General features: G+C 45.3%; 2 protein-coding genes across 8 annotated transcripts in view; one reads left to right on the top strand and one right to left on the bottom strand.

Annotated features, from left to right (window-relative positions):
- ATG14 (autophagy related 14) overlaps positions 1 to 7,905 on the top strand; it is a 37,478-nt gene extending 29,573 nt beyond the window's left edge. The window contains exons 10-11 of one of the 2 annotated variants that reach the window (XM_060098096.1): positions 4,970 to 5,066; positions 5,987 to 7,905. In XM_060098096.1, the coding sequence (XP_059954079.1) occupies positions 4,970 to 5,066; positions 5,987 to 6,001 (112 nt within the window). In that variant the 3' untranslated portion in view covers positions 6,002 to 7,905. Of the gene's footprint in view, positions 1 to 4,969 lie in introns of both variants that reach the window. The other variant, XM_060098095.1, reaches the window with a different exon arrangement.
- Positions 7,906 to 15,573: 7,668 nt separating this feature from the next.
- Positions 15,574 to 19,264, bottom strand: part of FBXO34 (F-box protein 34) — an 84,309-nt gene continuing 80,618 nt past the window's right edge. For all 6 annotated transcript variants that reach the window (XM_060096174.1, XM_060096179.1, XM_060096175.1 and 3 more), the window contains one exon: positions 15,574 to 18,774. In XM_060096174.1, coding sequence (XP_059952157.1) covers positions 16,626 to 18,764 — 2,139 coding nt within the window. In that variant the 5' untranslated portion in view covers positions 18,765 to 18,774 and the 3' untranslated portion in view covers positions 15,574 to 16,625. The remainder of the gene's footprint in view (positions 18,775 to 19,264) is intronic.

The raw sequence follows: 19,264 nt of genomic DNA on the forward strand, positions 1-19,264 counted from the left end.
TGAATGTCTGTCAGGCACTGTATGAGGTATGGGACTGAATGAAAGTAAGCCCGATGCCGCGAAGACCCTTAGGATTTTCTAGGATGGGAAGCCTCAGTATGGTAAAAATGCCACTTCTGCCCAAAAGGAAACCTGATCAGAATTTCAACAGATATTTCATGGAACTTTGTTAAGCTGATTCCAAAGTTCAACTAGAAGCACAGTCTGAAAGGAAATTTTGAAAAAGAATAATAAGGGATGGGCTTGGCCCCTTTTAAAACATAGTATAAAGGTAATTAAAACCTTTATTATCTCCTTTTAGCACGCAAATAGGTGGAGCAATTAGAGGAAGAAAATAAAGAGGCCAAAAACAGGTCCTTGTGTGTGTAGGAATATAATAGATGATAGGGTGGCATGTTGAATCGGATAATAATAGCAGCTCAGTGGTGGTAGGCCAGTTGGGTATTTATGTGGGGAAAAGTTGGAATCATACTACATTCCATATGTAAAAATAAATTCCAGATGATATGAAAGACCTTATTACTTTATTTTTTAATAAAACCTGTAAAATAACTAGGAGAAAAGACAATTTTTATAATCACAGGGTGGGGAGGGAATTCCCAAGCAAGCTACAAAACCCAAAAACCATAAAGGAAAGGAGTTACACATTTTACTGTGTCAAAACAAAATGTCTCTGGTAAAAGATACCATAAACAAAGTTAAAAGACAAGCAACAGGTATGTTTTGCAACCTTTATAATAGACAACGGATTAAAGTCTAGACTACTTAAATCTTTCAAATCCATAAAAGAAAGATAAACCTAATAGAAAAATAGACAAAGGATTCAGGCAGGCATTTCACACAAAAGAAGTGCAAGTAGTCAGTATTCAAATGGAAAAAAATCTTCAGCCTCAGTCAAGAATAAAGAAATGCACTTCTAAACAGCTTTCTAGTTTTCAACCATCAGTTTGGCTAAAATGGAAAGGATTGATGATAACCCAGTGTTGCTGGTTGTTGAGGAAAACAAACACCTTTCTTTTAGGGCTGGATTTCTTTGGTGGGTCTGAAGTTTTCTTTGGGCTGCCCTCAAGTCAGCTCTCCAGTTAGAGGGCTCTGTCCGACAGGAGTACACGTGCACAGCCAGGCTGTCGAGTTCATGTCTGTGAGCCAGGAGGTCAGGAGGTAAGCCTCAGGAGGCCCCTTTCACACCTGCCTCAGTCAGGATCAAGGCTTTAGAGAGGTTGTTAATAAACCTGGGTGGGACTTCCTGCTTCCATTGAGACCAGCTGAACTGAGGATCCCATCCTGAATGCAACATACACTTTTTTTTTCTTTGAAATAAATTCAAACTTACAGAAAAATTGCAAAAAATAAAAATAGTACAAAGACACATATACCCTTTGCCCAGATTCACCTTTGCTGGTATTTTTACCATGTTTGCTTATCATTTGTGCAGTTTCTCTCTCTCTCTTATCTTCATAAATACACGTACATACCCAAAAAACTTTTTTCCTCCTGAACCCTATGAGGATAAGTTACATACATCATGGCTGTTGACCCTTAAATACTTCAATATGTATTTTTTAAAAATAGGGATATTTTCTTGCTTTTAACCACAGTACAGTTATCAACATCAGCAAATTTAACATTGATACAATACTGCCATATGCACATTTTGTAAGTGGACCAAAAATGTCCTTTATAGCACCTCACCCCAAGTACAGGGTCCAGTCTTGAGTTGGAGGTTGTGTTTAGTTGCTATGTTTCTTTAACCTCCTTTAAATCTGGAACATTTTCACAGCCTCGTTTGTTTTTCATGACATTACCGTTTTTTCCTTCTTTTTTAATAGAACTTTTATTCTGATGTTTCCTTGAAATGAGATCAGGTTATACATTCCAGGCTGGAATGCTGCCTAGGTGAATGTCTCCTGGGTATCACATCCAGAGGCCCACAGTGGCCATCTGTCCCTCATTGGTGATGCTAATTTGATCACCCAGTCAAGATGCTTTCTACCTTCTCCTCTGTACAATTCCTATATTTTTCCTTCCTTGCAACTAATAAGCAGTCAGTTGGGAGACACTTTGAGACCATGCAGTTATCCTCATCAGAATTTCCCCCTGGATTTAATATCTATTGATTTTTCTTACGTGATCCAGTCTTTACCATGATTAATACATCTTTTTTTTTTTTTTTTGCGCGGTACTCGGGCCTCTCACTGTTGTGGCCTCTCCCGTTGCGGAGCACAGGCTCCGGACGCGCAGGCTCAGCGGCCATGGCTCACGGGCCCAGCCGCTCCACGGCATGTGGGATCCTCCTGGACTGGGGCACGAACCCGTGTCCCCTGCATTGGCAGGCAGACTCTCAACCACTGCGCCACCAGGGAAGCCCCTAATACATCATTTTTATCCAAAGTTTATAGTTTACAGTAGGGTTCACTCTTGAGGTTGTATATTCTATCATATAATATTTTTGAAATATTTTTCAAAAGAGACTTCCTAAAAGCCAAAAAGAACATTTTGTTGCCTTAATCGATGAGAATAACTCCCTACAGCATCATGAAAAAATGAGTACTCTTGGCTTCAGAGTCCTGAATAAAAAGATATCAATTATTCAGCTAAACTGAAAACTGAAGGAATGATTTGAAAATCTTTATTCCCAAAGCCATTAAGTGAAAAGACTTAATTCTTTTGCTAGTTAATTTTGTGTGGTGTGTGTGTGTGTGGCTTGGGGTATGCTGGGCAGATAACAGATCTCGAAGCTAGAAGTGATAGGACAGAGGCTGAGTGGAGAAACGTCTTCTGCTCTCACAGGTCCTCAGAAATGTAGGTTACTCGTTGGAACCAAAATTGTTCAGACTGGCCACTTTGGGAATCACTTACTAGTTTTTTCTTTTCTTTTCTTTTTTTTTTTAACATCTTTATTGGAGTATAATTGCTTTACAGTGTTGTGTTAGTTTCTGCTGTACAACAAAGTGAATCAGCTATACGTATACATATGTCCCCATATCGCCTCCCTCTTGTGCTTCCCTCCCTCCCTCCCTATAGTTTTTTCATTAGAAGTACTTAATTGGGCACCTTCTCCAGGCCAGCTGGACTCTGCCCCATGCAGTTCCAAGCACAGAACTGGAGTCCCCGTGGCTTCCGGCAGGGAGCTCTGCCTGGAGGGAGTGTCATTTCCCGCCATGTATCACTCCTGCCTGTTTCCTGGGAAAACCCTTAAAGAGAGGGCCTGGGGGTGATGGCAGTCTCATGCCGAGACGGACCCCAAGAGGAGATCTGGCAGCATCAAATAGGAACAGAAAACAGGCTGTGCCTCTTGGGCTGGCAGCAAGGAAGTGACTGCAGTGGAGAGCTGGCCTGGGTCTATGAGGGAGCCTGGGGGGTTGGGAGATGAAACCTGGCAGTAGATGCTGAGGCCCCCTGGACAGTGAAGCTGAACAGAACAGAATCCAAGAGCTTTGTGTTCAGGAAAAGAGGGAGCCCAGCTAAGGCACTTACATTGTGACCATTTTTTGGTAGGCAGCTGCCATGAGGAGAGGGGTGGAGGCAGCTCTCAGCAAGCTGAGGGGGTGGAGGGAGGCTGACCGGAGGAGGTGGGACCCCGGGGAGGAGGGGCGGGGGTGCAGTGAGGGCCTGAGCTGGGGGGACACAGGGTGGAAAGGCGGCTTATTTGGTCATAGCAGGCGGGAGCGTGAGGGAGGAGGGGAAGAGCCCTCGCTGGCTTGTGTTTTGAGACTGGTTGGCTCAGACATGTGAGAGGCCAACGGGGACTCCAGTGCCTGGAACAGAAATGCTGGCTATATGCTATTGCTGTGTTTTAGCTGGGAAGCAGGGTTGTCTTGGAAGAATGAAGGTTGCTTGACCCTGGGAAAAGCGAGTCAGAAGGTACAGGTCTGGTGAGGTGCGCTGGAGGCCAACGCTAGGCTTTTATCATCATAAAGGCTGCAGAGAAGTTTAGACCATAGACTAAAATGACAGGCTGTACAATTCTAAGTTATTTCTCATGTCTATTGTTTTTGCTGATGTCTGTCATTTTCCCCAAAGTAACTGTCAGTGAAACTCTTAGTGAACCAAGGCATTGTGTCCTTATCTTGGGGACAAAAGGAGGGAGGCTGTTGGAGTGATGTGGTCCCACCCTGTAGCTGGCTGCAGGGAACCCCCCTGGAGGGGCAGTAGGTGGGGTGACTGCCCACCCAAAGGAAATGCAGCCTGGCTCCCCTGAGGCAGGAGCTAGAAAGGGGGCACGGAAGAGCAGCAGGGCTGTGTGGAGTTTGCTCACAAGAGTTCCACAGTGGCACTGAGGGGCGGTCACAGGGGATGAGGCCGGACTTGGAGGTGATGATGTCATTAGGGACCTTTGGGAAATAAAAATAGTTTTCTCCTGAAATGTAGTGCAGAAATATGCACTATTCCAGATGAATATGTTCTAAATAGTTGTATCTCATTCAATGCTGTAAATGTGTCCCTAGAAAATTATGTAATGATATCTTAAAATGCGTGCAGGAGCTTGCTATTGACACTAATCTAAGGAAGCTTTGCTAACATGCATACAACCCTATCACTTAGCCCCTGTGAGTCTTAAGAGTTTAATATTTGGGGGCTTCCATGAGGCAGAGAACACCTGTACAGTTTTATCGTTCCACTGATATGCCTGTGTATGCATCAAGTGACTGTTTTTGTCAGAATTCTCTCCTTGGCATGCATGGATACTGTGGTGGTTTGAAACAGGAAATCGCATGTTGGACCAGCATGCCTAGTCTCATCGGATGGGTTTTTTCCATCCAGGGTCTGCCCAAGTAGGTTGAGTTGAGGGAAAGTGTGGTGTGATGTTTTTTTCATTACTTGGATGGCCATTATTATTAAGTAAAGAAAAGCTCGATTCTAGACCAGGCGTGGGTGTGGTGACGGCTCTGGGCCTGCCTCGTCCCATCGGGTCTTATGTTGCGAGAGGGGTGCTTGTCTTAAAGGGGCCCTCCCTGTCTGCGCACAGGTCAGGACCCTTTGAAGTGCGAGCAGATCTGGAGGAGTCCATGGAGTTTGTGGATCCCGGAGTTGCTGGAGAATCAGACGAGAGTGGAGACGAGCACGTAAGTGACGAGGAAACCGACCTGGGCACCGACTGGGAGAACCTGCCCAGCCCCCGGTTCTGTGACATTCCTTCCCAGCCCGTGGAAGTCTCCGAGAGCCAGAGCACCCAGGCGTCCCCACCCATTGCGAGCAGCAGTGCTGGTGGGATGATCTCCTCGGCCGCGGCCTCCGTCACCTCCTGGTTTAAAGCTTACACTGGACACCGTTAACGAGCAGGGACTGAGACGCACCAGATCGGCCTGGAGAAAGCTCTTCCTCCAAGCCCTAGTGAACGTTTCGTGTTTAGCTAAGATAGTGCCTGGAACAGAAAGAGGTTAAGCTGTTGGATTTTTTTTTTAAAACAGGGAGATGAGCATTTCTCTTTGTCAGTTGGGCCGTGGTGGTGACTGACATGCTTATGATAATTAACAGAACAGAGGGGTCACAGGCCCTTCTCCCAGACCAGCACCGGTGGAGGAAGGCCCTGTGTGCATGGCCAGTTCTTTTGAGGCAGAAACACACACAACCCCTTCCAGCCACAGGCCGTTGGTCCCACAGACACGGCTGCCATGGCAGTCCCTGTGATGCTAAGACTGTTGCTAAACACTTTGCTTCAGAGGTTGAATCACAAGGAAGTGATTCCTGATGGTTAGGATTTGAAAGATAAAAACTGTTTACTATGAGTTTGTTTTTATGCCATTATTTTTTGTACAGAGAACAAGCAGGCAGTTTGAAACACTTGATTTCTTTATAATTTGGTCACGCTTGGTTTTTAGGTCAAGGATTTTTGTCTTGTTTTCAAAGCGTAGGGGTCTTTTTTGGTGGGGGAGAGGTAGTTTAAAAAATGATTTCACTTGTGCCGCTCTCTTGTGGCCTGTTGGACATTCCTGTTTTCTTTCTCCCCACAGAGCAAAGAAACTAAGGTCTTTTTTTTCTGTAGGACCCACATCCATGAAGAGAAGAAATCCTGGCTGCAGTAATGTCCTAGAGATTTAAAAACTATTTCCTTGGATTTTGAGGGGAATTAAGTTCATTCGTACCTAGATTATTGAATTCCTGCCATCCACACTATGTGCATTTTGAAATTGAACTTTTCTGTGAGTGAAAAATAAGTGATTAAGGTTGTTCCCTTATGGAAGCTAAATTCCTGCCTGGGCACAGGTTAAAAGCCACTGAAGTGGCCTGTGGTCATTTTTCTGGTGTCTGGTTTCTTTCTAAGGGATTTAGTAAGTGGCAGGTTTTCTAAGGAAAACCACCCTGCTTGTTTGTTTCCTAGAGGTCTTTGTTGCTCTAAAGACACTACTTACTACCTTTGCTCTGAAATGCAGAGCACAGCATTACAGCTAATACTGCTCTTCTGTATCCTGGGAAAGCTCTGAAGGAAAGAATTTTCCCTCACCAAGAGATCCTTTTCAGCTAATGTGTCTTGTCATTCTCTTAGTGACAATCTTGTAAGAAAACTGTAGAGAGGCATTATGTACAAATATGTAAGTAGATTTTTATTTTTAATAACTGCAAAAAGAAATCTATGTAACAACTACAAAGTGAAATCCAATGAAAAATTCCTAACAGGCATTATTACCATATCTTGTTAGTGTGATTAGCATGACAGTACCTCATAAATCACTTGGAGGTTTGCCCTGCCCTGTAGCTTCTTTTCTCCTTGTAATTATTATAGTTGATACTTTGCCTCCAAATCCGAGGTGCTATATATAGCTCTTGCTGTTGGTATATTTAGTGTTTGGGTAGAGTTTGGGGTAGAATTGCAGAAGGGTGTTTATTCCTATCCAGGAGTCCCAAGTTTCCTGACTGTAAATTTTCCACTTAGGGAGGAAACAGGCTTTTCTCCTTGTGGGTTCTTATACAGCCAGTATCTGTTTTAAGTGCTGGGCTTCATGATTGCTGGGTTGCATTGTCCCATCTGTAGGTAGTTCATAGAGAGAGGCTGTGGTAGACTTTAACTAATACCAAATGAACTTAAAATCCCATAAGAGTTGTCTAGGCACTCAGACCCTCAGAAAGAAGAGCTTAGTCTTAAGAGTTGGAACACTGGGATTCGGGGCTTGGGGGCAGGGAATGACTGCAGCTGAAAGATGCACAACAGTCATGATTTGTCTCAAGTATTCCTCTTACGAAACCATGAGATCGCAAACCAGAGTAATTCAACAAAACTTACAAGGATATGGGAAATGTAGGGATCGATAGGGTATGTTTTGTTGTTAATATCAACTGGAGGCACTTTACTTAGGGTTAAATGATCAAACCTTTAATGGTTTTGAACACCAACATACTGGCTTACACTGCTGAGATATTTTGGTTTTCATTATTTTGCACTGGATCCACCCTGTAAATATTCTTAAATATACATTTCAACCACTGTTTTTTCTACTCTTTGCTGCTCATTAAAATCTTTCATGTAGGTGCCAGAACCATATGTAAACAGCTTTTTAAAAAATTGAAGCTGGTATATTTTTTTTAAACAACAAGCCATAGCACTTGGTCATGTTTTCCATCATAAGACGATTTGTTGAAACAAGGTAATACTAAAAAAACTCACAGGCACCAAATAGGCTGCTTAAAATGGTCTGTTAAAGACTTTTTTTGTAATGGAGTATAACTAAGGAAAGTTTTGCACATGTGTAAGTTAAGGGGAAAAACAATGTCAACATTGGGGAGTGGACAGGATTCATTTAAGGAGTCGTGTATTGATAATTTGGGGAGGAACATTTGGTGGCATGCTGTTAAGAATCTCCTTGGGGCGTCATGTTGCAGGGATTCTCCACTGCTCTGCGACTTCCAAACCAGTTTGAGTCATACAAATGTTTTCTAAACTATTATTGTATTATTGCAATAAATCTTTTAACAGTACTTTGCAAATATGTATGTCTTTTTCAAGCTCTGATTATTATTTCTACTGAATACATTGAGGGTAGCAAGAATGAGATCTAACTCTGGAGTATTTTATACAAATTAGAGGATAATTTTTTTTTAAGAATTTTTTGCCAGGTAATGTAAAATGCCTGTTAATACTTTTTAAAAATTATAGTGGTATTAACAATAATGGTCCATCTTTAATAAGCTTGAAAATCGGTCGCTTACCAGTTACATCTTTCTCTAAAGATGCATTTTTCTCCTGTAGCCATCATTTGATGCAAGTCTCTGGCAGTGACTTCTGGTGTATTGCAACAGCCCCTTACGGAGGGAGGGAGGGTAAGATGGGGCCTTCTAGGTTGCCCGTATGGAATTTGCCTAGGCTTTCTTCAGGACGAGATAAAGGGCAGTGTTAGAGGGGATCTGTCAAGCTGAGAGAACAGAGTATTTTTGGAGAATCCCTCCCCTCTGTGTTTTGTTTTGTTTTTTGTTTTGTTTTAATAACTGTGTAGTCTCTCCCAGGTGGATAATCTGTACCTTTCAGGTTAGATTATTATGGAGGGCCACCTGCAAGGTGGATGGGGGATACCAAGAGTGATTACTGTGGAACAGCAAGACCAACTCAGAGAAGTACCAAGGAACATGGTCATCCTACTCCTTTACCTGCAGAAGGCCAGCCAGCAGCAGCAGAACAGGCAAGGAAATGAAAGAGTTCCTGAATAGGGTGTGATGTGCTTCAGTGTTAGTCCTTCGACCTCCCTGGGTAACAGTTAAACACGCTCCCATCTATGTGTGTACCCATAGATGCCCAGCCCTCAAAAGTTACATCATGATCGATGCAGGAATCAGGTTGAAGCAGATGGAAAGAACTAAGGATAACTTTGTCCTTAGTGGTTGGGAGGTGATTTGAAAATTGCTTCAACAAAATGTACCAGGAGGGCTTCCCTGGTGGCGCAGTGGTTGAGAGTCCGCCTGCCGATGCAGGGGACACGGGTTCGTGCCCCGGTCCGGGAAGATCCCACATGCCGCGGAGCGGCTCGGCCCGTGAACCATGGCCGCTGAGCCTGCGTGTCCGGAGCCTGTGCTCCGCAACGGGAGAGGCCACAACAGTGAGAGGCCCGCGTACCGCAAAAAAAAAAAAAAAAAAAAAAAATGTACCAGGAAATTTGAAACTGGCTTTCGGGCAAGTTATCTGAATCCCAGCTATGAAACACTCAGTGAGAGAAAGCCACCACTAGCACCCCATTCCAAGGATCTGGTGAGAAAATACCCTGGAGAAGGGGTTCACCATCTGCTTAAGAGTTTTACATAGGTGAAGTGGATTTCTTTTTTTTTTTTTTAAGATTTATTATTTATTATCTTTGGCTGTGTAGGGTCTCAGTTGCCGTACACGGGATCTTTCGTTGTGTTGCGCGGGCTTCTCTCTAGTTGTGGCGTGCAGGTTTTTTAATCTCTAGTTGTGGCGCACAGGCTCCAGGGCGCGTGGGCTCTGTAGTTGGCGGCACATGGGCTCCAGTTGAGGTGCGAGAGCTCAGTTGTGGCGCGCAGCTTAGTTGCACCGCGGCATGTGGGATCTTAGTTCCCCGACCAGGGATCAAACCCGCATCCCCTGCGTTGTAAGGTGGATTCTTTACCGTTGGACCACGAGGGAAGTCCCTTTTAAAAAAAAAAAAACAAAAAAACAGAAACCACCAGTGGGACAGTCTTTTTAGAAGAAAAGGGATGGTAAAACAGCAAGAGCCACATCAGTGACTTTTTTGTTGTGCTTTTTCTGGGAAGGAGTGAGGGATAGTCTGGTGGGGAGAAAATCAGATGGAGAATTCAAATGGTCCCTTTAAAAAAGTGAGAAATAGGAGGTGTCTGCCAGCACTAGGTAAGTGTTGAAAAGTGGGCTGGAGTCAGTGGAGTGGAAGCAGCTCAGCGTCATGATGAAGGCATTAATAACCTCCAGGTGCATATCAGCTTGTTCATCATCTCCCCCTTTGGGCGTGGTTTTCTGGCATTTACTGTATGACTTCAGAAGACACCTGGATTTTGAGGAAAGGGCTTTCCTACCCTCAGCAACTTATTTCCCTAAATTTAAAACATTATCAGGAAGACATTTCTACAGCATAAGCAAGTAGGTGGCTCTAGATTTTGGTAAGAAAGTGGCAAGTAGTTTGGAAGTAGTACATGGCAGGGACACACCTCCCAATCCAAAGCTGATTAATGAATGATAGAAACGGGGCATAGCTTCTTTGTCAGCAGCGTAATAGTTACCTTCAAAGTAGTAAGGACCATGTCTAGCACCCACCCACAGGCTGGTGCCCCTATTTTCTGGCTCAGGGGCATTGGTACTGGCTTAAGTTGGGAGTTCTGCTGCATTGATGGCCTTTGAGAAAAAGCCTGCTAAGAGCTGGAGAGCTCCCGCAGAGGTCTCTGATATACTACGCCCAAGATCTTTAGCACCTAATTTCTCTGGAGTTGCTACTGCTCACGGTGTGATCCTAGGACCTGCAGCATCACCTGGGAGCTTGTGAGAAATGAAGGATCTTGGGTGCCATCAGAATCAGAATCATTTCAATAACACGTATGTACATTAACATTTTAAAAGCACTGACCAGGACTTCCCTGGTGGTCCAGGGGTTCAGAATCCGCCTTCCAGTGCAGGGGACGTGGGTTCAATCCCTGGTCGGGGAACTAAGATCCCACATGCCGCGGGGCAACTAAGCCTGTGCACCACAACTACTGAGCCCACGTGCCGCAACCACAGAGCCCATGTGGGCTGCAACTAAGACCCAACGCAGCCAAAATATAAGTAAATAAATAAATATTTGTAAATAAATAAATGCCCTTTCTCTGGAGAGCTCTCTGGAGAACCTCTGCTTGCCATGTCTGAAAAAAAAAATAAAAGCATGGACCTACAGCAGTGCCGTCCAAAGTAATAGTTAATGTAGCCCACACATTGATTTTAAACTTTCTGGTAGTCTCATTAAAAAGGTAAAAAGAAATAGGTAAAATGTATTTTTATAATAGAATTTAACTCAAGATATACAAAAACATTATTTCCTCTAGTAACATGAAAAATATTACGAGGGCAGAGGGGCTGCAGGAGGGTTCATTTGTATTCTTGCCCTGGGCCACAAAAATTGGGAAAGGCTTGCCCCTGTATCTACACACTTGTAATAAACCCTCCTTGAAGTCACTCTTTTTGGGTGTGTCAGCAGTTTCCTGTTGAGAAGGTACACAATAAAGAGCCTCTGCAGAGCACACACTGGAAGCCTGAAAGCGAGACTCCTGGCCTTGGAAAAGGATAAGATCATGCAAGAGGTCCCAGCTTAGATGCCAGGGCAGCCAAAGCACCATCTCTGCTTGGAAGAAAGAATCAGTCAGGGCTGGGGTGGAAGGAGGTTTGTGGCAGTCCACGCACCCTGCAGCAGAATCATGCTTGGCTGCCCATACAGGAGGCTTGGTGAGGTAGAGCAGAGAAAGCCAACAGCTCAGTCCCAGAATACGGAAGCCGGGCGGGCCCAGGCTTGGCTCCATCCCTAGCCTCCCACTGGACCGCAAACACTCAAGTTATACAAATGGGCCATTTCCCCTTCTAATGGACAGGGGACCAACACAATACAACTTTGCTCTACATTTTACTGATTGGCAACTAATGGATTTTGAATCTGTATCAGCCTCTTCATACTACTTAATAGACATTTGAAAATAAGTTAGTAAAGCAGCTATTTGATTTTCTGATGGTGGGCAGAGGGTGGACATAAGAGAGGGAAATAATTTAAATAGCACAAGTGATTCTGCCCCAATTAACTAGATGATGCGATCTGCTATTCCCCGAGTCTTGGTGTCTGTACACTGCTCATCTTTCAGCAAGAACAAGTCCTCTTTTTTTTTTTTTTTTGGCGGTACGCGGGCCTCTCACTGTTGTGGACTCTACCGTTGCGGAGCACAGGCTCCGGACGCGCAGGCTTAGCGGCCATGGCTCACGGGCCCAGCCGCTCTGCGGCATGTGGGATCCTCCCGGACCGGGGCACGAACCCGTGTCCCCTGCATCGGCAGGCGGACTCTCAACCACTGCGCCACCAGGGAAGCCCCAAGAACAAGTCCTCTTACAGGACTTACACATTTCCCACCACTGTACCTGGTGTATATCATTCTCTGCTGGGTGGGTGATGGACACACAGGACTTCCAAGAGTAATTTCAGCTTTGTGCCATTCTCCCCCTAAATGCTAACTTTAGAACCTAATCCCTGCTGGGTTTTATCATTCCAAAGAGGAAAAACAAAACATTTAAGTAGAGCGTTCTAATTTTAAACTTTTATAGCCCCAAAAGAATCTTAATCCAAAAAGAATTTGAAACAACGGATCCCAAAGTTAATTTGTTCTGAGGCCTGTTCTCTGCAAACTGAAGAGGGGATGGGGGCCTTTGAGAGGGGAAGGTTTCATTTTGCTTTTTAAACAGAGGAGCACCACGTCTCCCCAGAGGTGTGGTGTAAGAGATGGCCATCTCCCTGCTCCCAGTCCATTCCCAACTATCAACTTCAGTGGTCCTGTGCCTCTAAAATAACACCCAGGTCAAACAAACCACCTAGAAGAGGGTTGCTGCCTAACTGTGGGTTTTGCTTAAACCAGTTAGGTGTAAATACACCGGAAGTCCCCAGAGGGTTCATAACCACAGTGATGTTTGCTGTTCCCATGAGGTTATGCAAACACTAGCTATGGCCACACACTTAGGTGCATGTCAATAGAAGGTACTGCACATTTCCCACAAAGATACTTTCACCCGTCTTGGAGATTGCAACTCTAGCTTGTTTGAACCCAAAGGAAAACCCGGGATAGAAACTGTCAGATTCCCTGAGTGCCAGTCGCTGTGCACAGCAGAGAACGCCTTTACGTAAATGCAGCGTGGTACCTGACAGAGCTAGATAACATCAGCTCCGGTTATTGGTGCAGCCTACAGTGTATGGCAACGTTTTAGCGCAGACTGGCTTTATTCTGTTTTTGAGGTAGGCTGTGGGATGCAGGAGAGGAGGAGTAGCCAGTCTGCTGAGTAAAGAAGGAATAGAGGCTATTGAAGCCATGGAAAAATGTCCGGGAAGACCCACATAATAGGAATAGTGCCTGAGGCCAGTCCGTAAAGGTTGGCAGGGAGGCTCTGACAAGTCCAAGTTAGAAGGGTGGTTGGACAGAGTCCAGGAAGGGGCTCCTAGATCAAGCTTAACCATCAGTTCACAACCTTCTGCAGTCAGAAAGCCCAAAGCAACTGCTGCCAGGGAAGCCACGACAAAGCCCAGATCATATCAAATGCACAACTGACAGTTACCCAGCAAAACTCCTAGGGCTGCTGTGGAAGTGACCCTAACCAAGAAAGCTCCCATGGGACCAGCTGTGGCCAGAGGAAAAGATCCTCCCAGATCCCCTCATCCCCCTTCAGGTTTCTCATACTAGAAGGAGTTACAGTAGAGCCCAGAGCAATCAGAACCTGCCAGCACCCCTCACATCAAGGTGACGACTGGAAAGGAATATAAACATTTTATGGAGGGTGTGTACTGGGTGGGAGGCACTGAGGGATGACACTGACCAAGCTGTGCTGCATAAGCCCCAAGCGGAGGGGGCTCCATACACCAAAGGGGCGGTGGCAGTATAGAGAGGTACCTAGAGGCACCGTGCAGCCAACCAAGGTGAACAGGACGGGGCAGGGGCCGCAAAGGACAGGCTGTCAGTGTGTTCCTTAGGGCAGGGAACGTGGCCAGTTGTGAATGCCTTTCACATGGCCATTTTAATTCCAGAGTCGTTTTGACAAGGCCTGAAGAAAAAGTTATAATCTCGGCCCTTTTTCCCTTTCCAGTTCATCCCTGCCTTGTATCTGGTCTCTTTCACTGAGCAGGGAACAAAGCCAAACTGCCCCAGGGATTGGGGGCAGGGAGCTGCTGACTCTTCCACATTTTCTCTGGTTCTGCATTTTCTTTCAAATGGTAAAGTGAGGGGTGGGAGAGAATCTAGGCCAGGTGTAACAGACCCTTTGAGCAAAAGCTGAAGGGGTAAGAATCCTTTATTTGGGTCCCCATGGGCGTGGAGTTGGGCTGAGCCTAGGGTCTTCGAGCCCACATTCTTACTTCCTTTCTTGTGAGTCTAGGATTCTACAGCCACGCACGAAGGCAGGTAGCACTGCACTGTTGCAGAAGTAAAACGTGAGCTGGTTTCCCCAGCTTGGCACTAGGGGGCTCTGAAGCACAGCATCTTTCTCCTAAGGGGAACAGAAATGAAGACCAGGGTGCCCTTGGGCCCCACCTGCCAAAATCCTCATCATTCACACAGACACCCCTGGGAAGTGGGTCTTGCATCACGGTTCAAAAGGGATCATCAGTGATTTCTGAGAACCCCGAGAACTGCATGCCAAGATGGGGTTAGGGCGTCATTCTTCCTGTCCTCTGCTCTTGGTCAGTTCAGGCCCTCGCAGACTCACAGCTTGTGTCCCACGTGAAAACCACATCTAGAACGGCTGACTTGAGAAAACCACCTGGGCACATGCAGAAGAACCAAGAGCCAATAACAATGAAAGCTGATATTCCACACACCAAGCTGTGCACGTCTGTGCACCAGGCTGTGCAAGTCCTGCATGTGCACGTCTCCTTTAATCCTAAATTAGGAGTCACAACAAACCCATTAGGAAGGTACACACAGAGTTTGCCAGTTTAGAGCAAACCACAGCGGAGGACGACAAGCACTGGAAACTTCCGCCCAGGGGATGGAAAGCATTCTCACGTACTTCAGCTGGGGTGAGTCATGAGGAAGGACACCGACACCCTGAAGGGGAAGTCAGCCTTTGCAGCCTCTCCTGGTCCTGTGTCACAGACAGGCTCCAGCCGAGCATGTCGGAGGTAGCATCGTATGTGCCTGCAGGGCAGACTTGTTCAGCATCCAGACACTTTTCAGTTTCAGTCCCCCCTCTTCAGGCAGGAGCAGCTACTGCCTAAGGATAAGGTAAGAAAGACGCTGCTCTGTGGCCACATACCACCTCAGCCACAGGTGAACCTGGCTCCCGGACTCCAGCCCTGCCCCACTCTGCTTGGCAGCCCTGGCCAAAGCCTACTCCACCTTTCCATCTTTCTCCTGTGGGACCACCAGAGCCTTCACTCATCACTTTCACGACAGCCCCACCCCTGGCACATTTACCACTGCTTCTCCACAGCCCAGAGCTGATGCAGCTCCAAGGCTTTTTTGGTGGGTACTCAATTTCAAGCCAACCTAGCTTCTAGGTCCTCCACAGCAGCTTTGTGGGGCCAGATGGCTTCCAGCCCTGCCAAGTGTTACATGACCATAGGTCTGAATATGTTCTCGATGACTTCTAAACAATTAACTCATTATGCATAGATAATAATACCTCATCCAACAGGAAATACAGAGGGTGCTGGGCAGACAACGAATTCAAACTAAGTGTTAAAGGGTTGCAAAAATGTAAGCTCATGATGTTAAGTGAAGATGGTCTCTTTCCAGTGGTAGAAAAGAATTCTCTCTCCCCTTCCAACAACTCAAATTTTTTTTAAAATTAGGATTCAGTTCACAATATCCCTCATCAATATTACCTCAAAAAAGAAAACACATCTGCAAAACTCAGGTCCCATTTAAGATGCATGTTTTTATTGAAGTTAAAAAAAATTTGTAACCAGACAGAAAGAACAAAATAGACAAGAATGTTATAATCTGACTATATAATATTCTCTCATTCTTGGTGAATCACTAAAATATAACAAAGGATTGTTCTCTATGCTAATTTTTTAAGGTTGTCCAGTTAAACCATATTTGGTATCCTTTCAACAGGTTAACCTCTTAACTATTTAGAGTTTCTTCTCAGAAACATTCATATATTATACAGAAAACATTCATAGTTTATTTGGGAAACATTCTTATTTTATACAAATTTGAGACGAGACCAAAAAAAACCAAAAAAACAAAAAAATCCACACAGTTGTAGCTGCAACACTATCCTAGCTGCATTGTGGTGATTATGCTCAGTCAGCTGTCCGCTATTTACAACTGGATTTTAATAGTGTTATTTACAGAGGGGCCAAAAGCACTCATCTAAAGTAAAGGCGCTCGGGTTTAATGTGCACTTTCATAGCCCTATGAAAACACAACCATTATATACACTGTAAACACCACAGGGCATGAAATCCATCTCCAACCACAAACATCAATCTCACAGATCAAGCATACAAGGTCTAAGGTAAGGTGCCTAGCTTTTCTTTGTAAGCATACTTTTCACCCAAGAGTACTGCTATTCTGTTCATAGGACACTATTCACTTATTTCAGATATGGTGCCAGTGCTCAAAACATGCCCAGAACCCCTTTTTGGGGATCGCCTGCATAGTCTGCGATGAACTCTGCTGAACATTCTTGACGGTGGCAAGTCTTCTTTGAACAATCCTTTGAAGAAGGATTTGATTTGGGAAAACAGGCATAGTTATTCACAGCCAAGTGGATCAAACTGTGGGATACAACCCTGGATCAAACATGAGGCACCACTATGAAATGATGAGAACGATTTTCTTGTACAGCTTGTAAATTCAGAGATTTAAGATGCCTGAGCAATGGCGGTCCTGATGGGGTAGCAGAGATTCTCCTGGAACGAAGACTGAGAGGCAACACCCACTGGAACGGCGTATCTAGGTGGTGTTTTGCAGTTTTAAAAATCGGTCCGTTGCCTCGCACATAAACTTTAGTACTCCTCTTCAGTTTCAGTCCCTTTTGCTTTCTTATGGATTGCCCGATTAAAGCTATGGCAAGCAGGGACCCAGTGATTGTCATGAAGCCCCAGCTTACAGCCAGGGAAGCCCTTCTGAGACCGGTGGCAGCACATCCAGTATCCCGGCCCATAGGGCAATGCCTGGCAATAGGGCTTGGGGTGCCACCGGCACAGGGACACATCCCCTTTCACATATTTTTTCTTGCACTGCTTGCACGGATCCTCTCTATAGCGTGGATCCCGAACCCAGCGAGAATCTGCTGGCCTGATATTGTAATATTCAATGATAAACTTGAAATAGCAGCAGGTACATTTAAGAGCCACTAAACTCTTAGTGGGAAGTAACCTGAAGATTTTCACCATAATGTGGTGGGGCAGAAAAGCCATGTACTGCTGAGGCTCCAAAAGCTGCTGAATTTTAAACCTGGTCTCCAGAAAGTCATGCGACACCTGCTTCTTCCAACTGGATGCCTCAAGCACTGGTAATGTACTTTCCACAGAAGCCAGCGGAACAAATGAATCAGCCGAGACACTTTTTTCCTCAGATGCACTGTCACCCTCAGCAGCATCTTCAAGCTGACTGGCCTCGGAAGACTCTTCTGTTGTGCTTTCATTCAGCTGGGAACAGCCCGACTGGTGCTGACCAGATGGCAAAAAAAACAACATCCCTGGAAGTGGGTCTTCGCACGACTTTGAACTGGAAGGCTGGTCTTTCTCTACCTTGGACACAGTGATACTAATGCACAAAGATTCTTTTCTTCTCTGATCAGTATTTTGGCTAGCAAGAGGCACAAGCTCTTCACTCATACCATCAATAGCATCTGGGGGCAATTCAATGGCTTGGGGACAGGTGCGAGGAGGAAAAGGTGACCCAACAAGTTCCTCTGTCATTTCCACATCATGTGTATTGCTGTTTTTCATGGCAGTCTGCTGATCTGGCTCTAATTCTGCACTGTCCGTGTGCAAACTCACGCCTGCTGGCAATGAAGGACAGCCCCGAGGAGCGCCGTCCCAGGCCTGGTCCCCCTTAGGAGAACAATGGTCAGCTCTTAAGGGGCCACAGTCCACAGATACAGACCCCCCAGTTTTCACCTGAGTGTCAGGTACCTCCAAGGCGCCTTTGTTTGTTTTGCTTTCCTCAGCCTGCGTGCCATTCACGAGCAACACGCGGCCCACGTTGCGACGGAAGCTGTTATTCCTCGAGAGGCTCCCAGGCTCGCGCTGGCTCTGCCGCTTCAGGCACTCGGACTCCAGCCTGGCTACCATGTCAAGGACACGGACTGGCTCACTCTGTGGTTCACCAACCTCAGGATTTCTCCTTTCCATGGGTTCTTCACATGCTCCTGGGGCAGACAAGGGCTCGGGGGCTGGGGGCACACCTCTGGATTGCCCGGAAAACCGCACCACAGCAGGTGAGTTAGTGCAGTTTTTCGCACAACTGGCTAGCAGAGCACTGGCTCTTTGCTCGAGGAAGGCAACCATTTGTATGACCGACAAAGGCCTCCCGGCATAGACTCCATCCCCGTTGTCACTCACGTAATGCACAGAACAGTGCTCGATGCCACACGCAAAAGGCTCAGGTTGGTAGCATCTGCTGTTGACTTCCTTCATCCTTTCTAACTGTATCTTGGCTTTTTTAAGATCCCCTGATTTTTTCCTTCTTTTAGTAGCTCTCCCATCAATATCCCAGGAGCTTTTTATTTTCATAGATCCTATTCTATTACTACACTGGTGGGCTGCAAAGAATGCAATCTTTTCCTTGGTGTTTCCCGGTTTCACAACAGCCCAGATATCAAGCGGCCCTTCCCCTTCCTCACCCTGGTGGATTGTTGCAGACGGTGCATTCTTCTTGGTTTTAACATTCACGCTGCTCTCTTCAGGACTGTTCCCACTCATACTGCACAGAACATTTGGAGAAAGGATTCCAAAAGGCTTTCGAGATGATGCTTTACCAAGAGAGGCTGAAGGAAAGACACTTGGTTTCGTACAGCGAGCTTTGCATTTTTCATCATTTATAGCCTGTTGGTGGCTCATAGGAGTTCTCAGAGTTTCCTTGCTGATTTCCAAAGGTCGCACTTCCTTCTGGAGTTTCCAGTATGGCTTTAGGCGCATAACAGAGGCTCTACAAGAAGGAAATACACATTTGATTAAGATACTGATTTCATTTTTAGAAAAGCTTTTTTTTTTAACTTAAACTCAGATGGTTCTAGCAAGTAATAGAAACATTTTCTTATCAGTTCACTCAATCTTTACCAACTCTCATTTCAGCTAGTTTTTAACGTACAAATCAAGAACAACAAAAGCAAAAATAACTACTTTCCGTGGTGTACAGGCCAGAAAATAAATGGGTGAATTTCAGACTGACTAGACTACGTGAATTTCAGACTGACATTAGTTAACATTCTATACATAAAATTAGTGCTTTAAATGTAAAGAAATCTGAACTTACTAAAAACACTCAAGGGTCAGTACAAGGCACAGTAAAGAAGAAACGAAAGTATAAAAGGAACCCATCCAGAATCTCTAGTATAGTAACACTATTTCTTTCTAAGTCATCACAACTAGCATTTTATTGATTGCAAAACGGTCTATCAAAATTGTTATATTGCTTT

The sequence above is a fragment of the Mesoplodon densirostris genome, chromosome 4 (assembly GCF_025265405.1).
Source record: "Mesoplodon densirostris isolate mMesDen1 chromosome 4, mMesDen1 primary haplotype, whole genome shotgun sequence".
In the NCBI taxonomy this organism is placed as follows: Eukaryota; Metazoa; Chordata; class Mammalia; order Artiodactyla; family Ziphiidae; genus Mesoplodon; species Mesoplodon densirostris.